At 45.5% G+C, this 27,990-nt stretch overlaps 2 protein-coding genes across 2 annotated transcripts in view; one reads left to right on the top strand and one right to left on the bottom strand.

The window, feature by feature from the left end:
- Window positions 1–27,990, top strand: part of FANCM (FA complementation group M) — a 55,699-nt gene that overhangs the window by 3,742 nt on the left and 23,967 nt on the right. The window contains exons 5-10 of the mRNA XM_088166466.1: window positions 20,151–20,282; window positions 21,050–21,182; window positions 21,363–21,491; window positions 21,902–22,003; window positions 23,377–23,564; window positions 25,080–25,286. Of these exons, the coding sequence (XP_088022592.1) occupies window positions 20,151–20,282; window positions 21,050–21,182; window positions 21,363–21,491; window positions 21,902–22,003; window positions 23,377–23,564; window positions 25,080–25,286 (891 nt within the window). The remainder of the gene's footprint in view (window positions 1–20,150; window positions 20,283–21,049; window positions 21,183–21,362; window positions 21,492–21,901; window positions 22,004–23,376; window positions 23,565–25,079; window positions 25,287–27,990) is intronic.
- LOC106858957 (heme-binding protein 2-like) lies at window positions 821–11,188 on the bottom strand. Its single transcript, XM_014885891.2, has 5 exons — window positions 10,960–11,188; window positions 8,148–8,239; window positions 6,876–7,017; window positions 5,235–5,418; window positions 821–3,763 (listed from the first exon to the last, which is right to left on the bottom strand). The coding sequence occupies exons 1-5, from the start codon at window positions 11,186–11,188 to the stop codon at window positions 3,592–3,594; spliced, it is 819 nt and encodes a 272-aa protein (XP_014741377.2). The 3' UTR covers window positions 821–3,591.

Below are 27,990 nucleotides of genomic sequence, written 5' to 3'. Positions count from 1 at the left end.
GAGAGTGTAACTAGTTCTCCTGGAGGTTTTTAAAATTGATTTATTTATTTACCCTATTTATTTATTGGCCTATTTCTATTATGATGATATCTTCTTTTTACCAATCTTTAATGCCCAAATAGAGATTTTGGGGGGCCAGAGCTGTTTGTCAGTCAGCTGTAACTTAGTGATCTAAGACACTTGTAGGCAAATGATGTTACAAAAAATACCACTCTGAAAAGTTGAAAATGTCTGCTCTTTTTTTTCTTTAGATGCATAAAAAGTTAGGATTAAGTTATATATCAGAGTGTTGGCCTCAGAGCATAGTTTTGGTTAAAGCTGGTTGGTTTTGGTGTGAAGAGCACTGGAAGGCAGACTTGTGAGTGCATCAGCTGCTTTCAGTGACCTGAGAGTGTTGAAACGAGGAACTCCCAGTGATAAAGAGAAACTTTGAAGTAGTTTTGCATCACTGGAGGTGCCTCTGAAGGCTCTGCTGAGTGCAGGGGGTTATTTTGGGATGTTTCAGCTTGGTTTAAGCTGAAGCAGTTTGGCTGCAGTGTTTCCTGTTTCCTTCCTCTGCTCTGCATTTGCATTTTAATTGCTGCTGCTTTACTGGAGAGCACAACTTGCAGTGACCCCAGGGCTGCAGGGATGGTTTGGAGCCTGTGCTGAGGCCAAACCTCAGTTCTGGGGGCTTCAGCACTTGGGGAAGTGATTCCTGCACCTCAGCTCCTGGGCCTTGAGGTGACCATTTCCAATCTGAGGCTTAAATGGCTTTTGTAAAATCGCCAGGCAGGTGAGCAGAAGCACCTGTGTGTGCTGCAAGAACGAGAGCCCAGTGTCCTGTGCACAATAAAACCATTCTCTTTAATTGTGACAAACAGTAAACAAGACAACATTTCAGTGTGAAGAAGGACAGTGTCAGACAGCACAGCACAACAATGCCAGAGCAACTCTGGGGACACCTTTACATACAATAAGCAAGGCCCTGAGTATCACAATAGCTGGAATCAACGTTTTAGGCACTAACTCTGGTTTGGAAAATACACAGTATGCAGGAAAACACTTATCTGTTAAGGCTACATCATTTAATCTTCCAAAAATAGGGGGTGAATGCTGATTTATTATCTCCTTTCATGAATGGAAAGCTGATAACTTCACATTAAAACTGAAAATCCATGAGTGGCTCCCAAAGCAGAGCCACGGATGGATAACAGAATACCTGTTCTAGGCAATCATGGCTGACATGGTGTTGTCAGTGGTGTAACAACTCAATAAACTGTGGTTTGTGTCACCTAAACACTGGAGCTTTTGCTCCCTGTGCTCATGAGGGTCAGTGACAGCTGTTGGTACCAAGCCATGAAGTGTATCTCCAAACTGGAGCTGGAGTTTGGGGATTTTTTTGTGTTTTTTCTCTTTTGTGCTTTTTTTTTTGGCTTTTTTTTTTTTTTTCTCAGCAGCAGAAGCCATCTAACAGAAGTCAAAATAAATAAATACTATCTTGGAAATCCTAGTTTGCCAAAAGCAGCAGGGAATGCTGGGCTGCAGGTGGGATCTCAGCACACTCAGATCTGCTTGTGGTTCAGGGATGTTTCTAGAACATCAGCCACAGGAGGGGCTGCCTATGGACAGGGACATCAGACACAGCAGAAGCTTTTGCAGGAGAGGTTGAAAATGTCAATTATGTACAAACTGGTGCTGTGTGGTGAGAGGATTTCACTGCTTCCAGGAGCTAGCCAACATCTGTTGTGCCAAAGCATCACGAGGATTCCTCTAACTGGCAAAAGCAATCAGATGGCAGAAGCTTCTTTAATTTGCCATCAAATCTTGTCAAAGGTGAAAATTGCTTTTATTGGCTCTTATAAAAATCTGGGGGAGGATATGATAACAAAACCTTTTATTTAATGCCCCCCTGGGCCTTCTATTCAACTCAGTTTTAAAAATATTTTTACCATTTTTCTTTATTTAAGAGCTTTTAGTTTAATACTGGCTGGCATTTTTAGATTTTCCTTCTCTCAGGCTGTGACACTGCATTCCATTTCAGTTTGTTTAGGAATTTTCCCCCTCTCCATAAAGACTCTTCGTTTGTTTTTGTCAAAACTAAGGCTTTTGTGTCTGTCTTTTATTTTCTGTTTCCTTTTCCCCCTCTCCTTGCTGCTTCCCAAGGAATCTCCATGCCCAGCAGGCACCAGAGGGCACCTTGGTCCTTCTTCAGCCAGGGCCACTCTGATCCTGCTGCTCAGGGAGAGGTTTTGGGTTGAGCACAGAGGGAGGAGGTTTCAGATTTTTTCAAAAGTCCTCCACAAATCCGTTTTTGGAGCTGTTGTTTCACCCTGCTGTGAGTTAGCAGCCACTGGCTCTGCTTGCTGGTCAGTGTGTTGGAATTAAAGAGCACAGCAGCTCTCTTGGAACCCTAAATCCTGTAACCAATGCTGGTGATTCACTCAGTGGATTTTATATAAAAAGACATTTACTTCTATTAAGGATAAACTCTACCATCTTGTCAGTAAGGAGACACATTAGGGAGGGATTTTGGAGAGCAAAATCGTTTGCTGCCCTGACTCTAAAGTGCAGTAGGTGCTCTTGGGCCGTGTGGAGCAGTGGGAATGCTGCTCCCAGACCTTCTGGGGGGCTCTGGAATGTGGGGGCTCAGCCTCTGCAGCGAGCCAGGCTGGCAGCTGAGGGGTTATCACAGGGGTGAAGGGCAAAACAAACAACAAATTGATACTAGGAAGGAAAAACTCACAGTGAGGGTGGTCAGGTGCTGGGGCAGGGCTCAGAGGGGCTCTGGCTCCCCATCCCTGCTCTGCCTGGCCCTGCTCTCCCAGCTGAGCTGCTCTCCAGGGCAGTGCCAGGAGTGCTGAACTATTTACTCCAGCTGCAGTGTTTTAACACCCAGCCCAGCAGAGCTGGGAGAATAAATCGGAAATCTGCAGTTCAAAATAACCAGTGTCTCCTTAGGAATGCCAGAGGCAGCCATGGCATTCCTGGGGGAGTGTGATGAGGGGAACCTGTAATTTTGCTGTCAGCACTGGGATGAGCAGTAGGACTGTGGTGCCTTTTTTTGGTGTCTCTCCAGACTCGGGGTGCTTTGGTTGGGAGCTTTCTGAGGTAAACACTGGGGATCTCTGTGCCCCAGCTCTCAGCATTGGCCTGCTCTTACTCCGTGCTCTAATCCCAGTTGGGTAAATCTGATCGTTCTCCTCAGGAGCTGAGACCTGGACATTCTTTCTGTGCCTGTGTGAGGTGGGTGTGGTGTCACACTGCAAGCCCCAGCAGGGTCTTTGTGCAGCACCAGGGCTCCAGGATGTCCCCAGGGACCATCCCGAGCCACGGGCGGGCTGGGGGGGTGCCAATAAATGCGTGAGGGGAAGAGAGCTCTGCCTCCTTTACCTGATCCAAAAAACTAAATAAGGTGAACTAACATTTAAAGTGCTAAAACCTCCATGAAATTTGTCAGAGTTGCCGTAGGGATGTGCGGGTTGGGAGGGGGGGGCTGAGCCGGGCTGGCTGTTCCTAGCCCAGCTGAGAGCCCCGTGGCTGCCCCGTGAGGGGAGGACACCTGGGCTGGCCTGGGCTCACCTGTGGCAGGGAGGAGGCTCGGTGAGCGGCTCAGGGTCGCTGCAGGAACCAGATCTCGTTGTGGCGGTTGGCGGCCGCGGGGTTGGTGTAGCCGGCGATGATGAAGGTGTCCCGCAGGCACAGCTCGGGGCTCTCCAGGATGGCCGCCAGCAGGTTGATCTCTCTCATGATGGAGTCCTCGTTGGTGATGCCTCTGAAGCTCCTGCAACGATCAGTTCAGATCAGCCACAGCTCCCTGGCAGGAGGGTGCAGCCTGGCAGGGGTGGCTCTGCACCCGGGGAACAGCGACAGCACTGAAGGGGATTAAAGCCCTAAGCTGCACCCGGGGAGGTTTAGGCTGGACACGAGGAAAAAGAGTGGTTGGGTGTCACTGGTTGGGGTTTTTGGGGTCCCTCTGGGATCCCTGAGGCTGCTCCTGCAGCCCTCAGTGACGGAGCAAATTCCCGAGCCTTGCCCAGATGGAATTGTGACTCACGGTGAGCTCTCAGACCAGCGGGGTAGAGAGACCAGGATATGCAGAAAGGCACAAATCCATGGTTTATTCTATGAAGGCATCCTATCTACATATACCCACGGCTATTGTTTTACAGGGGTTTTTATCTCTTTTGAGGGTTTTATAATTTGCACCAATTACCAAGGGAATTCTACATTCTAACCAATCCCTGAGGGATTTTACGTTCAAAGCTGGCCTATGGATACTAAAAGAAAACGAACCACTAATATTGAAAATAGATAAGAGGGTCTTCCAAGGGGGGGAAGCTAAATTCCTTTTGTATTCGTCATTTCACAGCCATTTCTTATCTCTAAGCTCTGTTTTTCCAAGGAGCTTGTTCTGAGGATGCAGGGAAACTTTCTTCTGTGTTTTCTGCTCCCTCCACAGTTGGGTACTGGAAAGTGCTGGGCATGAGGAAAAAGAGTGGCTGGGAACTGGAGAGGGCTGCCCAGGGGGCTGGTGGTGTCATCATCCCCGGAGGGGTTTAAGAAAAGCCTGGATGTGGCTCTGGGTGACAAGGTGCTGTTAGGTCAGAGGTCAGACTCGATGATCTCAAACTAACCTAGTTCATTCTGTGAGTCATTTTAAACTCACTTTTTCCAGAGCCCAGAAATGCCTTCTGAATTCCTTGGTTGTGTTTCACCAATGGTACTGACTGTGATTAATCCCAAACAATTTTTTTCTTAAAGTTTTCTGTGCCATGTCAGATGCTTTGTTCTTAACTGAGGGTGTTTTATCACATATTTACAGATTCAGCATTTTACCAAGTAATTGATGGAAGTGTAGCATAACCTGAGCTGGAAGGGAACCACAGAGATTGTGGAGTCCAATCATGGCCCTGCCCAGACCCCCCAACAATCCCACCCTGGCATCCCTGGTGCCCAAACTCTCCTGGAGCTCTGGAATTCCCTGGGGAGCCTGGGCAGTGCCCAGAACCCTCTGGGGGAGGGAAGAACCTTTCTCTAGTATAACTTAGTAATTATTATTTCATCACCATCCCATTCATAAAACAGGCAGCTTTTACAACTCCTGACAATTAAACTTTTACCATTTGCTAACTCATTTGGTAACTCTACCATTTGATCTTTAGACTTTTACAAGGTCTAAAACTCCTGCAGTGCCCAGCTGGAGAGCTGCACGTTCTCCCCGTGTTTAGCAGAGCAGTTAAAGCATTTCTCACCTGCTGTAGACAATGGTGGCAGGCCACTCCTCGATGATGATGTCCGAGTCGAAGGGGTGTGGGGGCTCGTCCTGCAGCACCTCGGGCAGGTAATAGGCCACTGTCACCGCCTGTGTCATCGCTGAGTGCGCCTCGTTGGTGTGCACGATGGTCACGATGGGCACGGTGATCCCCAGGTACAGCCCTGGCCACACACGGGGAGGGGGTGACAGCGGTCAGGGGACACAGGGGAGGGTTTGCACACTGCTGAGATCTGTGCTGGATTGTTTAAATGAGCACCACGGGCTTCATGAAGGCATTTCTTTGGGGTGATGTGCTCCAAGCTGGAAGTAGGTGTGGCTGCCCCTGGATCCCTGGCAGTGCCCAAGGCCAGGTTGGACATTGGGCTTGGAGCAGCCTGGGACAGTGGGAGATGTCCCTGCCCATGGACAGGAACAGGAAGATCTTTAAGGTCCCTTCCCACCCAAACCATCTGTGATTCCATGATTTCACTGTGCTTTGTAGTTTGTGTGTGTGTGTGTGTGTGTGTGTGTGCAAACGTTCGTGCATTTCTATAAATGTTGTCTAAAACACAGCATTTGGTGAGCTCTTCCCTCTTCATGGAAGGCAGGGAGTTTGCCTGAAATCTTTTCCACCTCCTAAAAGAGTTGTGTTTATCTTCAAACTGACCTGGTGTCATGGTTTAAATACTTGGGAACAAAGCTGCAGGTAAAAGGGGCTGCTCTGTGAATTTATTGAGGGTTTGCTGTTGTTAAAAATATTACAGCATGTGTTTGGACTGCAGGAGGCAGAGATGGCTCCTTTGCTTCTGTACAATTTGATAAAAACCCTGCAGTTCTGGAGCTTAAATTACTTTTAAACCACGTTAAAGGGTTAAAAGAATGGGGAGGGTGGGGAAGGAGAAGCTTTTGTGATCAACGTTTGTAGTTTCTTGGAAAGACACTTAAGGGCTGAGTCAATGACAGCACAGAGCACTGAGCATGGCAAAACTTGGTAGTAACTGATGTCTGGAAGTGAAAACCAGATTAAATTGGATTGGACACCAGGTGCACATTTTACAGGCAGGCACAAGCTCTCAAGGGCATGGTGGATTTGCCATTATTTGAGTTAAAACTGGATTATCTTTCTGAAAAACGTGCTTCAACCACAAATTTGCTGTGTCCATTAGAACAGGGACAATTTAATATCTTGAACTAAAGGGAAGGAGGCAGAAAGTTCTTGTCCCTTTTGGTATCACACTCTGCCACGTGCTTTCAGTGCTGCTGTGAAAATGAAACCCTGAAAATCCTGCAGCAAATTCCAGATTTCCAGCAGAGAGAGAGCTTGGAGCAGCCTGGGACAGTGGGAGGTGTCCCTGCCATGGCAGGGGTGGCACTGGGTAAGATTTAATGTCCCTTCCAACCCAACCCATTCTGGAATTATTTCTCATTGCTTTCCTATCTAATTTGTTGGCTATTTGATTCCTTAGAATTCCACACTTGACTATTTTAAGCTCCTTCCAACCCAAATCATTTCACTGTTTCTATGATTTTTTTTCTAATGGAAAAAACATCCCTGTAGGCTGTATATTTGGGAAAAGGTGCTCAAAGCATCTCTCTAATTAGGAGTGAGGGCAGAAATAGAATTTGAGGTGTCCATTACCTGAGGAGTTCTGCTCACAGATGTACCTCATGAGCTTCATGAAGCCAAGGCAGATGCTCTGCTCATACTGCTTCTCTTTCATCTTGATACAAGCCCACTTGGCTTTGCCATACTGCCTTTTCTCATAGAGCAGATCTCCCAGCTGCAAACACACACAGAACAACTGGGGATTTGAATTGAATCATCTGAAAATATCAACCTAACAAACACGAGTTGAGCACAAGAACTGCATCGTCTTTTCAGCTCTCAGTGACATGACCTTGAAAGAAAGGTGGATTTTAATCCTTCCTCCCATAAACCAATGAATACACTGCTGATTTTGGATCAAAACTGACTTCAGCAAAATTCTAGGTGGTTCTCCTTTAAAATAAGGATCTATCATCTTTTGGACTGGCACTATTAAACATTTAGTTGCAATTAACACTGAATAATCTGATTTTTTTAGCTGCAGTTGTTACAGTAATACTGTAACAGTAAAAAATGCTTTCAACATTCATAAACAGTCAGGAGTCCCAAACTGTTTAGATGAAACACACTCAAGTGATGGTATTTATAAGTGTGAATTATTTAAATCTATTTAAAAGGAATGTGGCAAAGAATTCCTCAGAGATGGTCAGTTAAGGTTTTTCATGGTTTCTGATTTAAGGTTAAACATTTCCTTGCACATTTCTTGAGCTGGAAGCAATTTGCTCAATTTTTTATAAGTTGGGTTTATAAATGCTACTTTTTTGATAATGATCCATGATAGTGAAGTACATTTTTGGTTTGAAATTCAGATATTCATCTCTTTCAAGTACTCTTTGCTCAGGTTTTATCAACATGACTGTAAAAGAGCAAATGCACCGATTTAAGTGAAGAAAATGGGCATTTTATTTCAAATGGCAAAGCAAGAGGGGTTTTTGTTAAATTAATTATGTCTCAAGGGCTGTAATTCCTGGCCATCTTCTGCCTTTCCTGACAGTTCCTACCTTACAAAAAGGAAAACGACATGTGTGCAGGGAATGAGATGTTCCAGATGAGAGGGAGTGGCACGGGTACGATGTTTTGTACTCCCAGAGAGTTCCAGGAACTTTCTGGGGAGCCCCATCAGTGAGGGACAGCAGGGAAGGAAGGAAGGAGGGAAGGACAGCAGGGAAGAAGGGAAGGGCAGCAGGAAGAAGGGAAGGACAGCAGGATGGAAGGAAGGAAGGAAGGAGGGAGGGAAGGAAGGAGTGAAGGACAGCAGGATGGAAGGAAGGGCAGCAGGATGGAAGGAGGGAAGGACAGCAGTACCTTCTCCTTGCGCTGGATCAGGGTGAAGGGGATGCTCTGCCTCTCTTGGGGGTTGTTATTCCTGGTCAGCTGCTGGATGGGCTCTGCCATGTCTGCAACACAACCACACGGTGCCCAGTGAGGCTCCAGGCTGCAGAAGCAGAACTGGAATGTGCTTCACTCCCCCAGGGTCTTTGTGACTGCTGCTGTTTGCTCTTCTCCAGGGAAGGAAGAAGGTTTTTTTTTTTAGGAGAGGTTGCCTGCCTTCTGTCCCTGTGCTGTTAGCAATGGGTTTGTTTCCCTCTCCCTTCCCTAAATTTCCAGCTACCCAGGTGTCCATGGAGAGCTTTTGGCTGTGTCCCATTTCCTGGCCCTGTTCAGGGGACATTCCCAATTCCAGCACCTCTTGTGCTGTTGGATTCGGGTGTGAAGTAAATGAGGGTGGCTGCTCTTGTTTGCAGGCTCAAGGAAATAGTGCTGTGGGAATTAATTTCCAAAGGATGTTTAATGTCTAAAGGTGTATTTATAGCTGTGGTTACCCTGACATCAATTCTAGCTGAAGGTCATGAATAAATTCTGCTTAGGAGTTGATCCCTGGCAGACAGGCTTGGAAACTGGACACAGGGTCAGTCTTAGGAGTGGAACATTTCTCTTCCACAGGAGTTGGTCCCTTGCCTCCCAAAGCTGAAGTGAGGAAGGCATTTGTGTTCTTAGAGGATTAGGAACTCCATTTTATGTGCAGTGTTTGACAGTCTGGATGTCAATTCCTGCCCTGCTGCCCCATGGGGTGTTCTGGACATGCAGGAAAAGGAGGAGTCCCAGCTCCCAGAGCCCTTTTTGGGGGAGGTTTGAGGTGCCTCAGGGTCTGAGTGGAAGAGGCAGGGTGCTGGGGGAAGGAAGGGAGCATTATCCTTGTTTGAGAGGAGAATTAAGATGCAGGAGAATTAACTTGGTCGAGGTCACTGAGTAAATCTGTAGCTGAGCTGGGAATCAAACCTCCATCTCCTGGCATCCCGTCCAGGGCTTTAGCCTTAAGGCTATTTGGAATAGTAAAGATCCTTAAACAAAGGGGAGGGGAAAAAAAATAAAGGGGAGAAAGCTACACTGTAGTTAAGTGTAAACATTTTTTCTTTGCAATATGGCACTGGGAAACATTTAAAATGTAACTGATAACTGACATGTGAATTGATCTCTTTGGAGACTGGGGGAAAAATAAAAGAAGATTAGAGTTCAGCGCTGAACTGTCCAAGAATTAGGAAAGCTTTCAAGACTCTAGAAAAGTTAACTCTATTTTTAGATTACTTTATCAATTAGTAGGGGAGGGTTATGTTTTTGTGCATTCCATATTAATACAGAACAGAGGGATTACAACTGATTAAAGTCCTTTGGGGAATTTTATCCTTCAGTTTATGAGTCTGTGCTTTGTGTTGTCCCAGTCTGGAGAGTTCCACCTGCACAGGGACAAGGGCAGTTGTATTTTCTCAAGTCATGGTTTCAGTGATCCAAAGGGATCATCCAGCCCTGCCCCCTAAAAATCCCACCCTGGCCATCCCTGGCAGTGCTGTCCAAACTCTCCTGGAGCTCTGGCAGCCTCAGGAATGTCACCATTCCCTGGGGAGCTGTTCCAGTGCTTATCCCACCCTCTGGGAAAGAACTTTTCCCAAAATCCAGCCTGAGCTCCAGAGTCCTGTCCCAGGGAGCAGGGACATGGTCTGCTCCTTGTCACAGGGGGGATTCCTCTATTTGGAAAATCCCCTCCTCCTTCAGCCCTGGACAGGAGTCAAAGAAAAATCTTGTATTATTCCATGTGCAGAGTGCCCAGAGCAAACCTGTAATACTGTGTAACTAAAACGAGGCCACCCTGCTCTTGACATATTCCTTATTTGTTATCCCTCCTCATGGAAATTAGGGATTACAATGCCAAGCAGGGAATTCTGTGGGGAGGGCCTCTGGTTTTTCTGCTGCACGGAGCTCTCACTCAGGAGTGTTAAAGGAATCCCTCCAGGGCAAGGCAGGGAGCTCTGCTCAGACAGATCTTACCCTTCTTTTAGCAGGTTAATTGTCACTTTTAAAGCTTTAGAGTTAAGATGGTTAAGTTAAGAGTTAACACTTCAAGGTGCAGCTGGAAAAGGAGGATAGACTCAATTTGCTGGGTTGGAATATAGAAAGAGTTATTAAAGAACAATAATTTAATACTGGTGCTGTCCAGCGCAGCCTGGGCAGGGTTTGGCTCTCCCCTGCTCGGGGAAGGTGAGTAAGTGACCCGCAGGACAGAGATGCTGCAGATCTCTGCTCCTCTGGGCACAGTTCAAGTCTGGGACCCAGCTGAGCTCGTAGTGACTCCCTGCTGCTTGTTCGGAGTTCTCTGACTCATCGGTCTTTTCAGATTCTCCAGCCTTTCTTAAAATCGAAAACAACCAATTCTGGCTAAGACGGGCCTGGGAACCTCGCTGTCAAAAAGCAAATCAATGCTTTACTTGTTTACTCTGCGCCGTTTTTAAACACAGCCCTGTTTCCTTAAAGAACTGAATAGGGTTGGTTATAGTGGATTTTCTTAGCGAGAATGCTTTCGCAGGTAATCAGTTTAATATTTAATTAAGGCTGCAGGCTCTCACTGATTGCTTTTAGCGTGAATAGCTCACCCCAGTGCTGCTAGAGCCGCTTCCGTGCCTTAGGGAAAGCTTTGCATCGCCGCGGGTGAAGCTTCAGCTGCTTCAGCGGCAGATTTCGGTGGCTCGGACTCACTCGGGACTTTCATTGCCGTGTCCCCATTGCCGTGTCCCGCTGCCCCAGCCCGTCCCCGGGGCCATCCCGCTGCTGTCCCCGGCCTTACCTCGGGGCACATCCACCTGGTGTCCCCGTCCCACGCTCTGCCAGTAGCTGAGCAGCCTCTCCTGCTCCTCGTCGTCCATGCGCTCGGCCGCCTCCTCCTCCAGGCTGCTGCCGTGGCTGTGGTACGCTGAGTCGGGGCTCTCCTCGGGCAGAGCGTCCAGCTCCTCCAGCGTGATCGCGGCCGGGCCGCCGGGCCCCGCACCGCCCATGCGGCACCCGCCCGTCTCCATCCCCGCTCCGCTCCGCGCCCGCCGCCGCTGCCCGCCCGCTTTATCAAGGGAACGGGGCTGGGAGGAGCCGCGGGGACCCGCCCCGAGCAGGGCAGGGCAGCCCGGGGAGCGGGGATGGATGCTCGGTTAAAGGACCGGGCAGAGCACCCCGGGGAGCAGGGATGGATGCTCGGTTAAAGGACCGGGCAGAGCACCCCGGGGAGCGGGGATGGATGCTCGGTTAAAGGACCGGGCAGGACCCGCCTCTGCTTGCCCAGCACTGGGGCAGGGATGGATAGAGCTGGGTATGGATGAGTCTAGGGATGGATGGATAGAGCCAGGGATGGATGGGTCCAGAGCTGGACAGAGCCTGGGATGGATGGGATGGATGGATCCAGGGAAGGATGAATAGAGCCAGGGATGGATGGATGGATGGATCTAGGGATGGATGAGTCCAGGAATGGATGGATTCAGGGATGGATGAATAGAGCCAGGAATGGATGGATTCAGGGATGAATTCCCGCTCCTGGTGCTCTGTGCCTTCACCCCGTGCTGCAGGGACCGAGCAGTGCAGAATTTCCCCAAGTTTTGTTCTGTTTTCTCACTCATCCTCTCTCTCCCAGCTCTTCTCTTCCTTGTGTTTTCCCTGCTGCTCCTCGTGTCCTGTTAGTTCTTCTTTTTTGTGGTATTACTTTGCTGCTTTCAAGCCACACTTTAAAGACAGATCTTTCATTTTATTTAGGGGATCTCTGAGATCTCTCCAAAATATTAGGAGTGCAAAACCTCTGGGATATTTTGTTACTGAAGTCCAGCTTTGGAAGTTTTCAGCTGTGTGTTTTTGCAGTTGCTGAGACAAGCCAGCTCACTGAGAGAGGAATTCTTGTCTGAGGCAATGTGGGGATGTTCTTTTTCTGCCCATCCTGCATAAATAATTCATAGAAAACAGTCCCAACTCTTTTGCTTACATGTTAATTATGAGAATTAATTGCTTAAATGAAATTATTTCAAAGTATTAAGTGATGAGAGAAAAGTCAAAGAAAAACTGACCAGCAGAAAGAGGTTAAAATCACAGCTGAATTTCTCCATATATGTGAAATGCCACAGAATATTGACTGTGAGGAGGAGTTTAAAATCCTGTTTTAAAAATCCATCTGTACAAATTACTCTGTGTGTATTTAATTTGTCTTTGGTTCCTGATGAGCTTGGTAATTACTGCATTTGATAGAGTACTGAAGATGTGATGGGCTGTGTCTGAATAGATAACAGAGGAGCTCATTGTTACTGCAGGTGAAAAAAGCTGATTTTTTATTGGATTTGTTGTTTTTTTTTTTCCCCAAACTTGCTAATTTTGTGTGTGGCTCCTGGCTAATAACCAGCCACTCCTGAGAAAACACAGTTTTGGTAGTGCTGTGTTCTCAGTGCTTTCCTGGCAGGTTCTATCTCTGAATAGAACAGAAAAACAGAACAATTCCAGATCCAGACCATCCTTGGTGGGATGCTCCTTTCTGTCTCACAGTCACTTTCTGAGTGGTGGGTTGATTTAGAAAAACCACTTCTTTCTTAACATTTCTCAGTAAAAACTAAAATTGTCCTTGTTGAAATGAATTGAAAAGTAAAAACTGGAGGTTTTGTTTTATAACCTGTAGGAAAAGAAAAATGCTGTAATAGGAGAAAACTGAGCTGTCAGAAAAAGATGAAATATTGGATTTTTTTTTTTTTGATGGATCCCAGCTTCCAGGGCAGAGCAGTGCATTTTCAGTGTGTCCCACGTCCCTGGGAGACTGGGAAGGGTGTGAATGAATTAATAAAAACTTTTACCAACACTTTGGTGCCGAGATCATGACTGGGCTGATCACAATTGGGTTTGGAGAAGTGACAAGATCAGCTAAAATCCATCCTACCCTGCTGTGTGCCTGCTGCTTTCCTTCCTTCACTGGCCAGCTGAGAAAATGGCACAAAATGCACTTTTCTGCCTGGTTCAGAGTTTGTTTGTCACGACTCTGAGGTTTTACAGGAAAATAACTGAAACTCAGTGCCAGTCAGAGCTGCTTTGCTCCTGGGATTGCTTTTGGGGAATATTGGCCACTCCTCAGGGTGTGACACCCAAACCTTCCTGCTCCCAGTGCTGGGACAAGCAAGGCTCACCCTTTGACATTTTTAATCGTTTAATAAAGAATAAAAGGGAAAATATCCAGCATTGGGGTACCTGGCAAACTGCCAGCAGCACACCTTTAGCTTAAAATATTTTTTTTATGTTCCTTTTTATTATATTGGTTACATCCATATTTATGATTACACACACTCAAACTTCTGATTCAAACTCCTGTGAGTTTCCATGTTCTGGGAATTCTTTTGCTTGGTTTTAACCTTTGGCTTGTCTTCATGCCACCCTGTAGATGAAATCAATGTATTTGATTTCTTCTTGAGGCTCTATTCTGTTTGTTTGACATTTCTTGATAACTGGAGAGTCAGTAGTGAATTTTTCTCTTGGTGTGCTGGTTGATTTTAATGTTATCATTCACATAGGATATTCTACAAGTACATTAAACCACTATTATCTATTTCACAGAAATCTGAGTTATTCTTGCCATTGTTAATTAGTTATAAAATAATTAACTACTTCTGTAACAGTTAATACACAGCACCTAGTCTTTATTTCAATATTTTGCAAGCCCCTAAACTATATTTATCACACTAAAATACATAAATGACACAGGGCCAGAGTATTGGCTACAAAATTGACAAATTGTATCAAAAGCAGTTAAAAGTGGTTACAAATAGATGTTTTGTATATCAAAATACCTTGTAAATGTCAATATATAATAGCAAAAACCAATAAATAATAACGATATATTTAAATATAATAGAAATAAATATAATAACAACAACAGAAGCTAAATACAGTTATTTATCCCAGTGCTGAAACAAAGCAGGGAATGCTCTGGCTCATCCTCTGACCCTCCTGGAGCAGTGAGAGGCTCTGGTTGTGTTCCCACCTCCAGCAGGGCCTGGGGGGCAGAGTCTCCTCGTCCCTGCTCTGCCTTCCTTTGCTCTCTCCCTTGGCAATGTCAAGATCAATGTCCCTGAGGTGCACGGCTCTGGATTTGTCCTGGTGGTGCCTGAAGTTTGAAGTTTTTCTGATAAAAACAAACCAGTCCTAGTCCAGTTAAGAACTCAAGGACAATTTCTCCAAACTTCAGACCTTAAGCATAAACAATGGGAAAAGAGGAGAACAGGCAAGCAAGCAAGGAGGATGAAACATCACAATTTGTGATTATTAATTGAACAATTGACTCCTGCATGCAAATGGACTAAAACCTATCAAAATGTGAGATTTTTATGACCAAGCCCTCCTTTGCTGCCATCCTGGAGCCATCCAGGCAGGGCCATGACTGTGGCTCTGGCACTGCCAGGGTGTGGCCTTTGAAGGCCTCTCCATAAATATCCATCAATAAAATCCATTTATTCCCCTGAACTCTGTCTGCCCTCTGTTCCAGCTCCTCTGGGCACCACTGGAGCTCTTGGCCATTCCCTGCTCCTGGTTTGGGGGATGCCCTTAGGCTGGACCAGTGGTTTGGGCTGTGCTGGTGCCTCACTGGCACTACCTGGGCTCATTTCCTGCACTCCAGCTCAGCCCCAGCACGTTGGGAAAGGATCCCTGGCAGTGCCCAGGGCCAGGCTGGAGCAGCTGGCACAGTGGCAGGTGTCCCTGGCATGGCAGGGCTGGCATGGATGGCATTTAAGATCCTTTCCAACCCAAAGCAGCCTGGGATTCTCTGCTGAGCACAGCCAGTGCTGGGGGTTTGGGATTGTCACCCCCAGTCATGGGAGGCTGGAGCAGCTCCCATGGAGGGGATGAACCTTTGGGGTTTTGTTTGTGGAGCTCCTCTCTGCTTGGCTGCAGCTTTGTGCCACCCCTCCTCCTCCACTGGAAAAAAAAAAACCAAAAACACTCTAAATGTTATTTCTGAGTGTTTTCCTTTGGTAAAGAACCCCTGCAAATCTGCACTAGAATAATTAGGTCAGGGCGTTAGTTTAGAGCCTTTGTTTTTTATTGTGCCAACAGAAAAGAGATTAGGAGCAGTTTTTAGTGAGGTGTAGCTGGCACACGAGCAGCTCTTTGCTCTGTACCAAAGTGTCAGAGCTCCAAGAACAGGTTCTAAGCTCATCGTGGGCTCCAAGAACTGTGGGAGATAACTCAGAGCAGAGTTGGTGCTCTTGGCAGGTTCGGTGCACTCTGCCCGTTGTGTTTTATCTGTCAGCTCTGAACTTCCCGAGCTGCAGAAAGCCACGAGCGCTCCCGAGCAATTAATTGGAATTAATTCTGTGCCCGTGTTTGGGTAACACGACGCTGGAGTGTTTTGGAAAAGCTGGAGGGGGGGACTTTTCTAGAAGTATTATCTTTTTAATTAAAAATGAAGGTATGGAGGCAAGATCAATGTAATCATGAGCAGTGCCTGCTGCTGAGGCTCTCCTAAGTGGGTTGTGTTTACTGTTCCCTGGCAGTTGTGAAGCTCCAGGTGACTGGATCCTGCTGTCTTTCATAACAGCACCAGCTTTGTTTTGAAGGTGATTAAATCAGACAGGGGTGTACCTTGAGCAAACAGGGACAATATCATTTTCTTGTATGTTAGAAACTAGGTCAAGGGATGAAACAGAAAAGTACAGGTAATGGAAATTGCTTTTTAGATAAAAAAAAAAAAAAAAGCTCTGCAACAAGTATAGGAAATCATAAACCAGTGCTGCAATATCAGATTTAGTGGCCATTACTTTTTAATGAAAACATTAATTTCTTTTCAAGAGGAACATTTTTGAAAAGCCTGACTCCATTTCCACTACTTGAGACATAGTTTAAGCTTCATCTTCAGCATTTCAAGTGTGCTCATGCCCAATTGTTTGGGGTTTGATGGGAAGGTAATGAGCTGTTCCCGTGGTATCCATTCAAATAAAAAGCACTGAATTCTTCCTTCATGGTCAGCATTTGGGTTTATTTGGTAAATACCTGTTCCTGTGAGCTGGCACAGACATCTTTGTCCTTTTGAAGGGACTTATCAGGTACAGCCCGGATTGAAAAACAACAGAACAGTAACAAACTCTGTGATAAAACATCCAAGTGTTGAATTTTAAACCCTTAAAACTAAACTGCATTTTTAATTTTGTTCTCACTAATATGAGAAATGAATTCCTTGTGCATTCAGCCTTCCCAGTGGCTTGGTGGATGGTTTTGGCTGTATTTTAAGAAAACAACATTTGATTTCTCCTTTTTCCCCCAGAAATTCCTGGCACTGCTGTAGCTTCCAGTTGGTGTTTGCTTGTTGGTGGTGTTAGAGGTGTTAATGGTTTATTTGGCTTAATTAATCCCTGAGCCTTAATTAGAAGGAATGCCTGGGGATGGAGTGTGCTGCCTTGCTTTCCCTGGGGATAAGGGAGAGCTGGGCAGGGCTTGGGAAGCCTTGGAGCCCTTTGGGTGCCCTGTGCCCACAGCTGGGCTGACCCAGGGGACAGGGAGGGGTTGGCTCCCATCCCATGGGACCAAGGAATGGTCATGGAATGGTTTGGGCTGGGAGAGACCCTAAATCCCACCCAGTGCCACGGCAGGGACACCTCCCACTGTCCCAGGGTGATCCAAGCCCAATATCCAGCCTGGCCTTGGGCACTGCCAGGGATCCAGGGGCAGCCACAGCAAATCTGGGAATTTCATCCCAGCCCCTCCCCACCCTCCCAGGGGAGAGGAGCAGCCCCAAAATGCCCCAGAGCTCTCAGAATTGTGGCTCCATGTCTGTGATTTCCCTTTATCTGCTCTAAGCTGCTTATCCTGCAGTGTGCTGTGACCTCTATGGATGGGCACGGTGGAAATTCCCCAGCACGGCTCGGCTGGGGCTGCCACAACTTCCCCTTCACCCTTCCCAATTTCTCCTGGCATTTTTGGTTCCTTAGGGGATTAATGGTGCTGTCGTTGATGATGGCAATTATTCCCACTCGGTTCTTTAGGATTTTAGATTAGATATTGGGAAGGAATTTGAGGCTGGGCTGGAATTCCCAGATTTGCTGTGGCTGCCCCTGGATCCCTGGCAGTGCCCAAGGCCAGGTTGGACATTGGGACAGTGGGAGGTGTCCCTGCCATGGCTGGGGTGGCACTGGATGGGATTTGAGGTCCCTCCCAACCCAAACCATTCCATTCTGTGATTCTGTTTTCATTTTAATGCCCCACAGGTTCTGCACACAGAGTAAGAAGATAATAGAACCGATAAATAAACGATATTAGAAACTAAATTATAAACAAAAGTATAGGAATAATCCATGTAGCTGTGGAAAGGGGTTTTAACCCTTTAAGTGCAGGGGAAATAAGATGCACAGCTCCATGGTTGTTTTTTATGACAGGAAGAAAGAGCCAAGTTTATTCAGGAACACACTTGGTTTTATAGCAGGACTGCAACTCCCAGAGCAGAGAAAAGGAGATTGGTTCAGAGAGAAGACACCCCATGGCCAGGGCCTGGGGACACACCACAACAGGGGTTTGATTTTGGTATTAATTCCTTTTTATTGTGACCAAATTATCACCCTGGCCTTGAGCTGGAGCAGCTCATGGGCTGGGAACAGAGCTGGAATATTTTTCAGGCTGGAATTTTCTCACTTTTTCAAGATGTGTCCCACAAATCAAAGCAAGCAGACAGAAGTTAAAGTGAGCTGTCCCTGCAGTGCCAAGCCAGGAGCAGCTTGTGCTTGTTAAGATTTTGGTGAATCCTGACAGGATGTGGGAACCCAGCACAGGAGAATTCCTGGAGTCACAGATGGGACAAAAACAACCTGAGTTTCCACTCTTGTCATTCTTTACCTGCCAGGACATCTCCTCCCCACCAGCTCCAGGCCTGCTGGCATCAGTGCTGCAAACCTGAATTCAGCTTTTCTTGCTTTAGTTGGATGCTTTTCACTGGGCTGAGGGGACAATAAAGAGATTAAATATTTGTTACACTATAGGGCAAGGCAGCTCCAGGAGTGCCTGGAGAATTTGGGAAACACAATGTGAATGGAAAACTGTGGCAGCTTTGGTGAAACCTGTTCTTTGTGGGGCTGTAAGCTGGGCTTTGCACCTCTCATTAATGGTTTGTCTTTCATTTTGTTTGATTTCTTTTAGAGCTATTATTATTAGAAAGGTGATTTTCATGTTCTGGCTTGGATGTTTATTATATTTTATTAAAAATTACAGAAAGTGTGACAGCAACTCCAGCTCTTTGCTAGAAGTGGGGAAAATGGCCACAGCTGAGGCTGCTTTAAGGCTTTTTAAAGTTAAATATATTAATAGAAGTTTAACACTTATATTATTAATTTTTTTGACCTAATAATAGATTTCTACAACCTTTAGAGTGACTTTTGATTGACTAACTAAAAGGTTCCTACTTAAGTTTCATGAAGAAGAAGATGAATAAAGAGAAAGACACTACTTAAAATTTTTTATTTGGTTTTATAACCACTATTATACTATAAAACTTTCAAATTTAAAATGCAATACTTTGTGAAAACACACACATTTAACTTACTACATATTTGTGATTTTAACTCATTATTAATATTTCTAAGCTTTTTCTAAGGTTTCAGCTCCAGAGCAGTGTTTTTTCAGGGGGTTTGTGCCTGGAAGCACAGAAAACTCAAAAACTTCACATTTTGGAGATTCCACATTCTCGTGCCCTGGGATGTTTTTGGGACCCAATGGATTGTAAAGAGTGTTTGTAGGACAAATCTGATTACTGCAATTATTGCAGAGTTAATGCTCAGGCCAAACTTAAGTCTGTGGAAAAAATCCTGACCACCTAAGGCTGGGGAAACAAAGAGGGAAAAAAACAAGATTAAGGTGAATTAGTGCAGGTTATTGTCCTTGCTGCAGCCAGGTGGAAAGCAGGTACATGTGATGGCTGAAAACAAATTCTCTTCTGGTTGTTTGGTTTGGTTTGGTTTTTTTTTTTTTAAAGAATCGAGTGGTTATTATTTGTTACACAGTTGTTTATTGTAAAGGTACATTAGTTTTGAAAGGTAAAGAGTTATTAGTGTCAAAGTTTCTGCTAAAAATTTTTGGGGTAAAGTTTGAATTAGAAGTTGTTTTTGTCGAGGTCCTGGGTGGACTGGTGGTGTTGTGGCAGCTTTTATTTTTTTTTTTTTTTTTGGGGTGATGGTGGTGAGGAGAGAAGAAAAGCGAGAGAGCAAAAATGAATTTTTTTTTTTAAATGCATAAGTTTTTATACACAAATTACTTAATAAGTTAAAAACACGGTTTCCAACTATTTTTTCTTAATTTATTAGAATTTTAATATTTAGCATGCTGGGTTACATGTGAACTATGCATATGCTTTATTTTGTTTTATTTCAAAAATATAAGGAATATTTTTTATTATAGTTTGATTATGTTTAAAACTATGTCCTTGGAGCCTTTATGGAAACTTGTTTTTAATAGTAATATTTAGTACTATAGTTTTTAGTTTTTACTAGAAATTGGACTTTTACACTGGCATTTAAACTTTTACTTTTCAAAATACTTAAAACATATTTTTAATTACTTAAACTTATTTCTTTACTTATTATTGCAAAACTTAGGCTTCTACTTTATGTGTGAGTGGCTTAATACACTCGAGTTTATTTCAAGGTTTTAATTTAATTCTCCTACTTTGATTTATCTCTGAAGAATTCAGAGACACCTTTGATTTCCAGACTCCACACTGCTCGTGTGTCCCAGCTCCCATCCCCTCCCCCCCGTGCCTGAGAGCCTTTTCCAAGTGAAATTTTGGGAATAAACCTAAAAACATCCAGATGATGGAGAACCGAGGCAGAGCACCTCAGAATTCAGCACAGCTCACTTGGAAAAATCCTCTCTCTCAAATAAAACCAATGAGCTGCTCGTGTTCTGTTGTGTAGGATCTATAAAAATAAAATAATTTTAAAGGGTTCAAACTTCCCCCCCTCCTCTCTCACCTGTGCTGGGTTTTGGTTGCAGGTGCTGGAAGCTTTTGCTGGACGCCTGATTAAGGTGGGAGTTTTATCCAGGAGGGATATTCCAAACCTGACCAAGTACCAGATCATCCTGGCAAGGGATCAGTACAGGAAGAATCCCTCTGCACAACATGCTGTAAGTTCTTCATTTATTTCATGCTATTAAAGTAGGGGAATAAATAGGAATAATCCATTGTTGCATTATTTCCTGAGACATTTTAAGTAGATTTCTGTTTTTAGCCATGGAATAAAATATCATAGAATCACAGCACAGTTTGGGATGGAAGGGATCTTTAAGATCATTTATGAAATCTATAAAATATTCCTAATTGTTCCACGTTTCTGGATGCCACTATAGAAGAGTTAAGGAAAAGATCAAGAAGTCCATTGAAGTGAAATTGCTTTGAGAATTTTTGTTGTAATCACTGACAGCCAAGTTTTCCTTTTCCCCTCAAAGGTAAATTCCTGCTCCTGTTTTTTGGTAAACCCTCATGGAATGGTCAAATTCTCTCAACTTAAAGAAAATTGCCTAAAAACAAGTCAGTGTGCCTCAAAAAGAGCAATGGGAAATCTTCACTTCAACAAGGCAACTTTCCTGACTTAATTCCATAGCCTGGGTTGCATGTGCCAGAAATCCCTGGTTCTCCCAGATGCTGTTCAGCTGTCAGAGTCTGATTTGGGGAGATAACAGATGTGTTTTGGAGAATATTTTGGAGGATTGGCCTCACTGAGCGTGGTGCTCTCTGTCCCCTGAGGGCTCTCATGGCCAAACTTCTCCCCGGCCTTCACTTTGGGCTTTGCTCTGCTCCTCAGGTGTCACTGTGCTTTAGGGCAGGAATTGCAGTGGCATTCCTGCTCCTCAGCCACTTCTTCATTCATTCTGAGTGTACTTTTATCCCCCAGGGAATCCATCAAGGCATCATAGAAGGAGACTTTGCCCTTTGCATCAGTCTGTACCACGGCTACGAGCTGCTGCTGCAGATGGGAATCCGCTCCTTGTTCATCTACCTGTGGGGAATCATGGATGGATCCAAAGGTGAAAAGTCCTCAGGAACCTCCTCCCTGTCACCTCCACTCTGCTCCTTTCGTTTTCCTGCCTCTGTGGTTGGTTTGGTGTACAAAGCAACTTAAAGAAGGAGGGGTTTGCAGATGGATTTGGTGTTTTGTTCCCTTCGTGTTAGAGTGGCATCCTGAGCTGTTCCACCTCTCTCCCAAGGTTTATCCCGCACCAAAAACGAGCTGGGTCGCAATGAGGACTTCATGAAACTCTACCTGCAGCTCCAGGACATGTTCTCACACACTGCTGTGACTCCTGAGAATGGAGGTGTTTGCAAGAGCACGACAGGTCAGGATTTTCCCCTCTTAGGTACAGAATATTCCTGTTTAAAAGTTGTGCTGCACTGGCTGCTGCTCTTTATTCCAGATTGAATTCCCAATATTCTGTCTCCCTTTCCCTCTCTCTCTTCCCTCAGTGGTTTTTGCTACTTCCAGTCAAGTTCTCTATGTTTGAAGTTTTTAATTTGTTCTAAAGTGAAGGTTAAAATACAACTCTTTCACTTTAAGTCTTTTCCAGTGTGACTCTAACAAAAGTAACAGCACTTTCTCAAAAACTGCATTTAACAAATGTTTATTGCTTCATTTAGAGCCAGTATCAGGGTTTGGGTCTGACTCAAAGTGGGAAGGAATGAAGTTCACTGAACCTTCCTGCTTTTTGCAGGTTTATTTGCATCTTTCATTATTTTATTTCCTTTCTAGCGTTGGATAAGAAAAAGGAGTTTGTCTACAGCCATCCAAAATTAAAGAAATTGGAGGAAATTGTAGTAGAACACTTCAAATCCTGGAAAGAGAGATGTTCTGGTGAGTACCAACAACTGAGAGGAAAACCTGGGAATGGAAACAAGGAAGAACAACTTCACCAGAAGATTTCTATAAGAAATATAAATTCTCATTATTAATTTGTATAAACTGCTCTAAAAGCTGAGTAAATCAGGGATAGGGAGCTCATTCCTGAGGCTGCCACATTTCCTGCTGGTCCTGTCCCAGTTTTGCTGCCAGTCTTTCCTGCAGAGTTCCATGAACACATTTAAGGATAAAAGTTCTGATATGCAGCCTGAGGATAAGAATTAACAACTCGGAGGCATCAATTTGAAGTTCAAACCCTTCAGTTACATTCCCCTGTCTCTCATTGTTTTTCACCTTGATGAAGACATCATTCAGATCTCTTTGATTCTGGGATTTTTCAGCTTCTTGATTGCAGCCTTTGGAATGATTACATGAGTAATAACAATATTTGTTTTGCATCTTGTTCACTTTTTATGTTGCCTGTTTGGATCTTTGTGAAGATAATTTCGGATGTGCTCTTCCCTCTTTTTTTTTTGTGATTTTTTTTTTTCTCACTTGGATGCAATGTTCTCAGCAAACCTTTGAAATGACTGATGCTTTCTAGTGGGCAGCTTTGTTTCCCAGTTCTGAGTTTGTAACTTTAGGATAAATCCCAATCCATTTAATACAATTCACTCCTTTTTTTCCCCTTCCCATTCAGAGTTCTTTCTGTCCTTCCAACCTCCCTCCCTCCTTTTGCCTCCACTTTCAAATCCCAACATTTGAGATGGAAAGGGAGGGAGGTCATGCCCAAAGCCATCAGCCCTTTCTGTTCCATTCATTGCCCAGGGAAGCTGTGGCTGCCCCTGGATCCCTGGAATTCCCAGGAATTGAGAATTCCTGGCTGGGCTGGAATTCCCAGATTTGCTGTGGCTGCCCCTGGATCCCTGGCAGTGCCCAAGGCCAGGTTGGACATTGGGACAGTGGGAGGTGTCCCTGCCATGGCAGGGGTGGGAATGAGATGGGATTTAAGGTCCCTTTAACCCAAACCAGTCTGGGATTGTGGGATTCTGGTTGTGCTGTCCTGAGGATCCTAAACTGGAGAAATGGAAACAAGAGCATTGTGAACTTCATTCCAAAACACTTCCCATCCAACCCCAGCTGTTCAAAGTGACTTCAGTAACAGCACCTCACATAAAGACATTCTCATTCTCACATCCTCCAAAATTAGAGCCTGCTTTGATCCCAAGAGGAATTTTCCTGGGAGGTGGATCCTGAAGCACCCTCTGCCCATTTTCTCTCCCCATTAAATGCGACGAGATCTGTGTAACTTGTAGGGAGGGGGTGGGTGATTACCCCATCCTTTATTTACTGATCATTCTATTAAAACCTGCCACTTTGAAATGCAGCAGGTGCAGACAGGAGTGGCAGCTCAGCTGGGGACACGAGGGTGATGATCTTCTCCTCGTTCCGGGACAGCGTGCAGGAAATCGCCGAGATGCTGGCGCGGCTCAGCCCGGCCGTGCGCGCCATGACCTTCGTGGGACACTCCTCAGGGAAAGCCACCAAAGGCTTCACCCAGAAGGAGCAGCTGGAGGTGAGCAGAGAGGGGATTTGGGCTAGGAGCCAGTGATAAACAACATTAATTGTGTCCATAAATCCAGCAGTGTGGGTTGTGTGGCAAGGGCCGAGCTTGAAGTGTCGTTAGTAAATCGTTGTGGTTTCCAGAGTATCCAAAATTGTGCTCACTGAGCAAAAGAGATCAGTAAGTTCAATATATTTAGATCAGTAAAATCAATATATTGATCTTATTGATCAATAGCTGATCGATAAGATCAGTATATTTACATTAACAACTGCTGAATTTCGATGTCAAACACCTGGGGAAATGTGCCAATTCGTGCTGTGGGAATTTTTTTTTTCTTCTAGGTAGGAAAGATAAGAACTAATAAAACAGATAAAATAAGATCTAATAAAACAGATAAAATTCTGATCTAGCAAAGCTAAAAATAAAAGACAAGCCCTGAAATACTTAATTGCTTAGTTGGAAGGATCAGTTTTACAAGAATACCATGGTTGGGGTCAGAATAAATTGTGCTTTATAAGAGCCAAAACAAGGGATGTGGGACTCCAGATGGCTCTTTAAAATGTTATTTATTGTATCCAGGTGATACAGCAATTTCTTCATTATTTAAAATGCTGTTTATTGTATCCAGGTGACACAGTAATTTATAAAATGCTGTTTATTGTGTCCATAGGATACAGCAGTTCATAGGTTGTGGGTGACAAGAGCCCAGCCCACAGCAGTTTTCTTGCAGTGGAAAATTCTGAGATCTTTTCTCTACTTGCAACATTGGCTTTCTTGTTTGTCTGAAAATCTTTTTGCTGGGTAAAAACATCTTTTGTTTGAGGTGGATTTATCCTTTTCTCAGAGTTATAAAATCCTCTTCCAGCTCACGTACTAACACAGCCTTTGCCTTCTTAATTATCCAGTCAGACTGGCTCAGCAATTCTTTTCTTCTATATCAAAATTTGCTTTCATTTCTATTCCTTCTTCAGATTCTCCATTCAAAGATCTTTGTGTTACACACACACATCTGTGACACCTTCCTGTCAAATTCCTATCCATCCCAACAGTGCTTTTCCCCCTTTATTTTAGAGTTAAAGACTTGAAATGCTGATGTTGATCACACTGGGGTGTGGTGTTTGATCACAAGGTACCAGCTGGGACGTTTAAAAAGATAAAATTTCGCTTTTTTAAGATACAAACGTCTTGTTTTAGGATACAAATAAATTGTTTTAGAGTACAAATAAGTTGCTTTAGGGTACAGATCACTTGGTTTAGGATACAGATCACTTGTTTTGGGATACAGATCACTTGTTTTAGGATACAAATCAGTTGTTTTAGGGTACAGATCACTTGTTTTGGGATACAAATGAGATGTTTTAGGGTACAGATCACTTGTTTTAGGATACAAATAAGTTGTTTTAGGGTACAGATCTCTTGTTTTGGGATACAAAACAGTTGTTTTAGGATATAAATCACTTGTTTTAGGATACAGATCATTTCTCCTGGCCGAGCTGCTCACTGCCATTCCCGCTGTCCCTGCAGGTGGTGAGGAGGTTCCGGGAGGGTGGCTACAACACTCTGGTGTCCACGTGCGTGGGCGAGGAGGGGCTGGACATCGGCGAGGTGGATCTGATCGTGTGCTTCGACGCCCAGCGCAGCCCCGTGCGCCTGGTGCAGCGCATGGGCCGCACCGGCCGCCGGCGCCACGGCCGCATCGTGCTCATCCTGGCCCAGGGCCGTGAGGAGAGGGTGAGAGGGGCTGGGATTCAGGGAGTCAGGGAGTCAGGGGTCACCCCAGCGCTGCACAGACACCCCAACTATCCCATTCTGGTGTCCAAACTATCCTGGAACTCTGAGCCTCGGGGTTGTTCCCATTCCCTGGGGAGCCTGGGCAGTGCCCAGCATCCTCTGGGGCAAGAACCTTTCCTGATATCCAACCTAAACATCCCCTGGCCCAGGGCTGTGAGGAGAGGGTGAGAGGGGCTGGGATTCAGGGAATCAGGGATGGGCTGGCCCTCAGGGGTCATCTCAGCTCTGCTGCTCCTGCACAGACACCCCAACAATCCCATCCTGATGTACAAACTCTCCTGGATCTCTGGCAGCCTCAGGAATGTCACCATTCCCTGGAGAGCCTGGGCAGTGCCCAGCACCCTCTGGGGCAAGAACCTTTCCCTGATCTCCTACCTAAACATTCCCTGGCCCAGGGCTGTGACAAGAGGGTGAGGGGGGCTGGCAATCAGGGAGTCAGGGAGTCAGGGGTCACCCCAGCTCTGCACAGACACCCCAACAATCCCATCCTGGTGTCCAAACTCTCCTGGAGCTCTGAGCCTCGGGGCTGTTCCCTGGAGAGCCTGGGCAGTGCCTGGCATCCTCTGGATGAGGGAAGAGCCTTTCCCTGAAATCCAACCTAAACCTCCCCTGGCCCAGCTCCAGCCTTTCCCAAGGTTCTGTCCTTGGTGAGTCCTGTCCCTGAGTCTCTGCTCAGCCTCCTCATTCACATTTACAGGAAACTCCAGCACAGAGCCCTGGAATGGCTTGGGTTGGATGGGACCTGAAAGATCCCCCCCCAGAACCAGCCCTGCCATGGCAGGGACACCTCCCACTGTCCCAATGTCCAACCTGGCCTTGGACATTCCAGGGATCCAGGGGCAGCCACAGCAAATCTGGGAATTCCAGCCCAGCCAGGAATTCCCAATTCCCAACATCCCATCCATCCCTGCCCTCTGGCACTGGGAGCCATTCCCTGTGTCCTGTCCCTCCATCCCTTGTCCCCAGTCCCTCTCCAGCTCTCCTGGAGCCCCTTTAGGTGCCCTCAGCTCTCCCTGGATCCTTCTCCTCTCCAGGGGAACATTCCCAGCTCTCCCAGCCTGCCATGTCACCAAATGAAACCCAGAGACTCCCGGGGTTTTCCAAGGCTGCAGAGGAGGGTGTGGGGCTGGGAGGGGACACTGGCAGTGCTGCTGGTGACACTGGCCCCTCAGACTGGTGCTTACTGGTGACGCTCAGAGCTGGCTTTGGTGGCCGCGCTCTTGCGTGTGAGGATGAGGAGATCAGCTTAGGTGCAAATCCACTTTGGCTGGGTTCCTGCAGCCCAGCACTCAGGCACAGAATAATGAATCATCTCTGAGTACAGAATGTCCCTCGGGGGGGACAGTGCCACTGGGAATGTGCTGGGGGATCCCACCACAGCCCTGCAGGGCCCGGGCTCATCCTTGGGCAGAATTTGGGCAGAATTTGGGCAGAATTTGGGCAGGACAAGCTGGGCAATCCCTGCTGCCATCACCAGTGAAAGGAAGTGCAAATCAATGCATCCAAGATCTGTGTAAATCAATTGTAAACCCGAAAATTTCAGACTCTTGGTGTTATTTCATTTATTGCAGTCCATGCTGTAGCTGTGGTTGGGGTTTGTAGGTGGCAGGGATTTAATTCTGAATGAGACTGCAAAGAATCCTCCCTGAGGGGGCAAAAAGTTTCCCCTTTGAAGGGATGAGAGTTAGAAATGCTAAACCTGAGTGGAGCTTGTAAATAGATATTTTTTCATGCTGCTTACTTGGGCTGGTGGTTACTATTGAAAGCTCTGCTCTGTAATGGGATATAAAATAGTCCCTTAAATTCCTTGGAGCTTCCCTTAAGTAGTTGGATTACTGTGTTGTCCCGATTTTCTCAGATATCTTTGAAGCAGAACCTCTCCCCAAGTAGAACATTGTACATAATGTTTTGGTTTTTTTTATTTTTATTTTAAGGTCAGGAAATAAGTTTAATTGCAAACCAATATTGTCTTGGGTGGTTTGTTTGGTTTTTCTTGAGGGTGTTTTTTGGGGTTGTAGTTGGGGTTTTTAAATTTTAGCAGAACTGGAAAGAGACTCAATGTGGAGGTTCTTCCCCATCACTTAATTTGCAGCTAAATAATTCATGTCCATCCATTAATTTATGGGAATTTGTTTGGAGGTTTTTTTGTGGTTTTGGTTTTTTACCTTTGTTTTAGTTTTGGGATTTTTTTTTGTTTGTTTGTTTGTTTTGCTTGGTTTAGTTTTGGGATTGTTTATAATCAAACCACTTCAAGTCAATCACAAAGCTTTTGAAGATGTACTGGGACAAAGGGCTCAGTGCAGGGTGTGCAGGAATTTCTTTTCTGTGAGCTCAGTGTTTATTCCATGGCTCCCACGTGTTCCCAGGTCAGCCTCTGCAGGTGTCCCAGGCCCCTGGAGCTGCTGGGATGGGGTTTGGGATGTCCCCTGGGGCTGGGGATGTCCCCTGGGGCTGGGGATGGGGTTTGGGATGTCCCCTGGAGCTGCTCATCCCAGGGGAGGTAAAAGCCACCAAAGTCACAACTCTGCCACTGCTAATTGGGTCACACCACATTTTTCTGCCATAAAAACACTGGGGTTTGACTGTTCTAGGGTGAAGAATTAATTTCTTGGCATGCCTGAGGGGTTTATCAGAGCTGGCCATG

The sequence above is a fragment of the Sturnus vulgaris genome, chromosome 6 (assembly GCF_052056855.1).
Source record: "Sturnus vulgaris isolate bStuVul1 chromosome 6, bStuVul1.hap1, whole genome shotgun sequence".
NCBI lineage: Eukaryota > Metazoa > Chordata > Aves > Passeriformes > Sturnidae > Sturnus > Sturnus vulgaris.
The sequence above is the reverse complement of the archived record's forward strand: the minus strand, read 5'-3'. Positions and strand labels throughout refer to the sequence as shown.